Genomic DNA, 6,344 nt, shown 5'->3' with positions numbered 1-6,344 from the left:
CATGTACGCTATTGGTTTATCCAGCAAATAACGATGTCCACAGACAAGGTAGAGTATGTTGCATGATTTTGTGAAAGTCTGATGTATTGCGACATGGAAAAGTTAAATTTGTAGTTTTTTTGTCTCATTCCATCCAACTTCAGATTCACTACCCGATCTGGTAAAATGACATAGTGCAGATACAGGTGATAAGAGGGCCACCCACAAAGTGAATGCATAAGTGCCGTTCACCCTGATACAAGTTGATGAACCACTGAAATGATTTTAGAAACATTATTTTAAGGTACAAAAAACTCTTTAGAGTTGCTTTAAGAAACATAATCCGTTGTGTCAATCAATACGTTTATTTGAATCATAATGTACAACACACGTGTAACGCCTTGTGTATTTTTGCTTTCACCTTTAATATGCTGTCCTGGTTACTATGATTAATGCACTTTAACTGCACATTAACTAAAATTATTCATAATACCACACAAGCAGTTAATGTTGTGAATGATATCAGCATTCCTGAGATGAGACATACATCACTTTCATCCATTTGTCTATCAAAAAACAGTACACACAACTATCCTGGATATAACACAGATGTAAAAAACTGTAGGCTTTACACAACACATTGATATGCTTGATTCAAAGTACTGAGAAACATTTTTTGTCTACATGTTTACAATCATCAATCTTTTGGCCAGGTGGCTCTGTACTTACAAGTATATTACATCTATAAACACACTGATTCAGTGGCGTTCTTTGTTTTAAATGTGACGTTGAGTGGCAGTCTTGTAAATCATCTGTCAAAGCAACTTCAGGCTACAAGTGAATGTTTTTGTAAAGCAATCTTAGGTTCAAGAAGATGTTGGTACTAACAGTACACCAGCATGGGGATAACTTAAGTCAAAACAGAGTACAAAACACCTAGACAAAGAACAATGCATTTGTATCAACATTGGCCAAAGGTCAGTGGTTTGACCATCAAGAATGAGATTTAATTTCCTGAGAAACAAAAATGTCAGACATGTACCAGTACCTCAAATCCAAACGGAACAGCACTAAGGCGTGAGAAACAAACATCCAAACACATTACAATTCAGATCTGTGGTGGATGGATTCTAACCTGGAATTCTAGTCAAAGCAGGTTTTTTTTAGGCAGTTGGAATTCTGCCTCCACAGAAATGAGCTGTGTGTAACCTCTACTGGGCAGAGGGACTGGGCCCAGGCTCTGGATGATCCTCCTCTTCTCTCTGTGGTTTGACAGAACTCTTACTGATGGACAGGAGGTCTCTTAGTTCCTTATTCTCAATCTGGAAGATAAAAGAAATCATAAAAGGGAAACTGTTACATTATGGCTCCTGCAATAAGTTAGCACTTGGCCATTTTGCCACATAGGTACCTCCTTGGCATTTACCACAAGCAACTTAACACAAGTCCATGATTTGTTTATTTACTTTGAGAGTACTACTAGGCAGATGTTTTACCTCAAGCTGTGCGAGTCTTTCTTGCACAGAGCAGTAGTGCTGGTCATCCACATGAACAGCTTTTCTCATCACTTGGCCCATCTCACAAATCCGCTCCAGCTGACCTTGCACCTCCTGAAATCAAAATGACAATTGCATGATTGAATTGATTGAACTACCATAATTTCCCACCCGGAATACATGGGACTGCATTTCTTTTCTGATTCCTTGGGCTATTAGGCACTGCAGTTTATACACCGGTGCGGTTACGACATAGTTGAACTGAATTGGTTAAACAAGATGGAAGGAGCACGGACTGACCTTAGCATGGTCCTCATGAAGACTTAAGACAGGTTTTGTATCAAGTTTTTTCTTCCCCATCATCAGTTGAAGCATTTGTTTGCGATATCGACCCATGATAAGTTCCAGTGCATACTGGTGTTCCTCCAAAGAAAGCCAAAGCTCTGTTGGAAATGGAGAGAAAAGCATAAAAAATAAAAGTTGCCGTTAAGAATAACTAGGGTACAGTACCAAGTACAGGAAAAAAAAGGATTTTCCAGCTTTCACACAAGACTGTGACTGTACAATTAATCAAATTAATTGTTAAGTGCATTATCTTTTTTGCATGTATTTCTTTTCTGCAGGATTACATTTAAAATTCAATTTAACATTTGAAGATGTATGATAATGACGATGATTTTAGGCATAATTGAGCAGAGCTACACAAGGCTACTGGTTAGTACTGGAACATGTTGGTTAATGAGAGAATTCGTAGTAAAACGGCAGCACACAACAAGCACAGTTCACATTAAACAGAACGTTCTACCACAAAAAGGATGTAAGCAGGACAAGAGCACAAGAGCCACATCATACCTCTATTCTCCTGCTGAAGCTCTTTGATTTGAGTGTTTTCCTGAGCAAGAAGTACATGTGGCTTGTATCTTGACAACTCCTGCAACTCTGAAGTCTCCTCTATGTACTGAAACAAGACCAAGACCAACAGTTCTGTACTCATGCATTATCATCTGATAGCTGGCTGCAACCAAAAGACCCATGACTGACAATACCAGAGTCATTACACATGAATAGAAGTAGATTACAAGCTGTATTTGTGAGCAAAAGTAGTGGGAAAATGCTAGCTCTGCTTTGTTTACATTTTGTTTATCTCCACCAGGGTCAAACGCAAAAAGTTTTCAAACATCAAAAATAAGAATACAACTATGGCATTAAAATAATGCAATTATACCAAACAAATAGTACAACTATACCATTACATCATTATTAGCGTCCTGAGCGAAAGACAGAGGTAGTGTGAAACAAATTCCTGATTGCTAAACAATCTCAACATTAATGTTTCACACGAGTCAGTGTAACATAACCTCTTTGTTATAAATGATTAATACTTTCAGAAACCACATGTCATAAGGATGAGTATTTAGTTGAGAATGGGTCTCTCTTGAAAATGTGACATAGGGAGTTGAGACTGTTCCAGCAGAAATATCCGTAGGCTACTGTATAATTCTGATGACAGTGATCCTCAATAATTGACTCACTCCATTGCTAGCATCTCTGGCCAATCTTATTGGTCTGCATTTATTTTCTGTTTGTGCAATTATTTGCAGCATATCCTATACTTAATCTTGTAATTTTTCAATAATAATAATAATAATAATAATAATACGTGTCTTCTGCCATTTCTCTGAATTACGTACACTCTTGTAACTCAAGCTGCCACAGTAGGAAATGGTGAAATATTTGACAGAGATCAATTCAACTTGCTACAGCACCACATAGGTCTTCAAGGGTTATTTTGACTATGACTATCCATTTTTGATATGATTTAACAACACTCACTTTAGCACTACATGACTTGAAATGAGAAAGCTAAAAAAGTCTAGCATTGTGCTTTCCAGAAGTCAAGAAAATAAACATATTTTACTTGCTTCTTTACTTGTTTATTTAATGGTATAGCCAAACTATAAAATAAAACTGGCACCATTGAATGACAATTTGGGGAATTTTGGAATTGTATCACACACACACACACACACACACACACACACACACACACACACACACACACATTGTATTTTACCAGACCAGCTGCCTGGGCTACTGTTGGGATTTCCACTTGTATTCATTTCTGCACCTTTCATTTGATGCGGACATCTGTGTTTGTTTTGTTTCCCAAGTTTTGATAGATGATGTTAATACATCATTATACTTATACTTAATAAATAAAGCACTCAAGGAATGCTTAGGAAATTAATTAAAACTGTTGTAGCCTACTCTATGGGACTTGTGACTTCAAGGAATACCCCCACCCTCAATAGTTGATTGATGTGTACAAGAAAATGAATGTGAGAACATACAACTTCGCGTAGTGAAACTTTTTTTCGCCACACAGAAGCAACACAAGACGAAGAAGTGGTCAGTCAACATCGTAGCTCATGCTTTGCATATTGCACGGACAAAACCACAGAACCGTCTTAAAAACGACTGTGAGAATTAAGAGTTTACCTTATCTGGGAGTGTGTTACTGACTTCCTTCATGCTATGGACCCTTTGGCTAAGTGCTCCCGACTGCTCGATTAAACTCTCCGCCGCTGTGTCATGATCTTTCAGCCGCTCCAGTAGGGTACGAGCATCACCAAGTACCTTTTCTAATGTGCATGCCATCTCTAATAACAAAGAAACCCTCCGGTGTAATTCGTTTAACTATAACTAAGCGGATGTTAGCTAAACAACATTAGCATACTTAACCCTAGCGATGATACTTTGTCAGTATGTTAGCTTGCCTAAATAACAGATTTCGATATGTAGCGGTAACTGTTATCTAAAACAACTCGAAGAACTGCTTTCTCAATATTGTATATTTTACATCCAAACTTGTTTTCAGGATTGTTTATTAGAAGAGAGCTGTCCAAGCTGACTTGCCTCCTACTTTATTTTGACGTCAAGGCGCATTCTGTTAACGCAACTTCCGACTTCCTCATGTTCACAACAGAGCAGCAACCTATCTTTTACTGTCTATGGCAGCAACCATAGACAGTAAAAGATAGCAGCAACCCTATGGCAGCAACAGAGCCATCAGAGACGGGCTCTGGCCATACCAAAGATTGTCTAGTTATGAATATATGTATATCTCTGGCCATATCTTTTACTCTGTTTACATGGGGGGAAATGGGAAAAGCCTAGTGTAGCTTAACATCTCAATAATGCTTTATAATGTCTTGAAGTGGCTGAGTGGAGGTAGCCTACTGTGTGTCATTAAAGAAAGTCTGTTGTTTTCTCAGAAAGTCATTGAGAGTTGACAGAGGCAATACAGAGTAAGCTTTGAGCAGCCCAAAATACAAAATTGCATAATGCATATCCTGTCTAATGGTAACACCTTCATATCACCATACAATAAAAAATCGGACTAATTTGCAGGTGATAAGCTAGTTCTCTGATAGGCCCAGTCCAAAAAGAGACCAATTGCATAGTGTTGCTGAAACATAATCATATGCAAAGTTGTTGTGTGTTTGCCTTATAGTCTAGCTTATTGTAGGTCTACTGGGTTTAAATTATTATGTGAATGGTATTGGTACTGTTCTCACAAATTATTTTATTTAGCCTATTTGATCTTATCATAAACAAATGATGCATCTAATATAGCAAAAGGGACAAGATTACACAACTGTTGCAAAATTGTTTATTTTGGTGGCACAGACACACAGACACACAGAGAGAGAGAGACCAACTATTACATTACATTTTGCAGTGCATTTAGTAGCCTATTAGGTTGGGTGAACCCTGCCTGAACTTCCAGGGAATTTTAATTTCGCCTGGCAGCTCAGGCTGGAAACCAGCAGATCATTTCCCTCTGCTTACTGCCAGAACCTTTGGCTCCAATCAGAAACGGCCATACTCTAGTCCTGGCACGCTATTGGCCGGTGACGTGACGTGACGATAACGAAACTTCAGCGACGCGAAGTGTAGAAACAAAGCGCAGCCTCTCCAGACTAATGTTCAATCTTAAAAGATTGAGCTTATGGTGAAAACCAGACTTGTAGCCTATAGGCCTATGCCTGAAATAAAGCAGACTCAAGGGCAAATAGTCTAAATTCTATGTTTCCTTTCTGGAGGGTAGGCTTACAAAAATGTACTCCTATTAAAATGCAATATATCTAGCTACTGGAGTATGTAGGGCTAAGTATCTCATCACATTTTGTCAATGTCACCATGATTGACAATTTTATGTATGGCGTTTCTTTAAACTTTGACAAGACTGCAATTGTATGCAGTGTTGGGAAGGTTACTTTAGAAATGTAGTGTGTTACAAGTTACCCTGTTTAAAAAACTATTTAGTAGTGTAACTATTTGAATTACTTTGCCTGAGTAACATAACTTGATTACTTTTTGATTACTTTTCTGATTGTTTAATGATGTAGGCTATAGTCCCCAAATCCATGCAAAGATTTCGGCTTTGGTCTCCAAGCTGCTGAGCAGTTCGGTACAACCCCACAAGGCAGCATACATGGGTATTCCCAGGCTATATTGAGCCCCTTTTAATACATGAATTAGCATCACATGTTTTATGAGGATAAATAATGATAACCACCACAAGGTCAGACTTCAAGCCTTTTACTGTAAAATCAATCTTAAAGGGATAATCCGGAGTGAAATGCACTTTAGATCAATTTTTCGGACTATTGGGAGTACATACGTTGAGTTGACACCAAAATCATGTCATTCGGATGTATTTTGAGAAAGTTCGAGTTCACCGTTTTTAGCCAAAACTCGTTAGCCTGGAAGTGACCGGGGCATGTCCTTTCACCACTACAGAACGCTATTTTTATACCTCTTCTACTGTTCCAAACAACACTACACTTACGTGGTAGTGAGTAG

The 6,344-nt window shown here is 38.2% G+C and overlaps 1 protein-coding gene across 1 annotated transcript; it reads right to left on the bottom strand.

Annotated features, from left to right (window-relative positions):
* Positions 1–307: 307 nt before the first annotated feature.
* sike1 (suppressor of IKBKE 1) lies at positions 308–4,417 on the bottom strand. Its single transcript, XM_062541768.1, has 5 exons — positions 3,975–4,417; positions 2,328–2,433; positions 1,776–1,918; positions 1,476–1,589; positions 308–1,301 (listed from the first exon to the last, which is right to left on the bottom strand). The coding sequence occupies exons 1-5, from the start codon at positions 4,131–4,133 to the stop codon at positions 1,191–1,193; spliced, it is 633 nt and encodes a 210-aa protein (XP_062397752.1). The 5' UTR covers positions 4,134–4,417; the 3' UTR covers positions 308–1,190.
* Positions 4,418–6,344: the final 1,927 nt, after the last annotated feature.

This window comes from Sardina pilchardus, chromosome 7, assembly GCF_963854185.1.
Source record: "Sardina pilchardus chromosome 7, fSarPil1.1, whole genome shotgun sequence".
Classification (NCBI taxonomy): domain Eukaryota; kingdom Metazoa; phylum Chordata; class Actinopteri; order Clupeiformes; family Clupeidae; genus Sardina; species Sardina pilchardus.
Note: the sequence above shows the minus strand (reverse complement) of the source record. Positions and strands in the feature narration are given on the sequence as shown.

Bases quoted from the DNA above. Each gene is read 5' to 3' on its own strand.
- sike1 (XM_062541768.1), bottom strand. From the start codon at position 4,133: ATGGCATGCACATTAGAAAAGGTACTTGGTGATGCTCGTACCCTACTG. The intron at 2,434-3,974 runs GTAAACTCTTAA...GTCTTGTTTCAG, and splicing joins GTAACACACTCCCAGATAAG to TACATAGAGGAGACTTCAGA. The intron at 1,302-1,475 runs GTAAAACATCTG...TTTATCTTCCAG, and splicing joins AAAGACTCGCACAGCTTGAG to ATTGAGAATAAGGAACTAAG.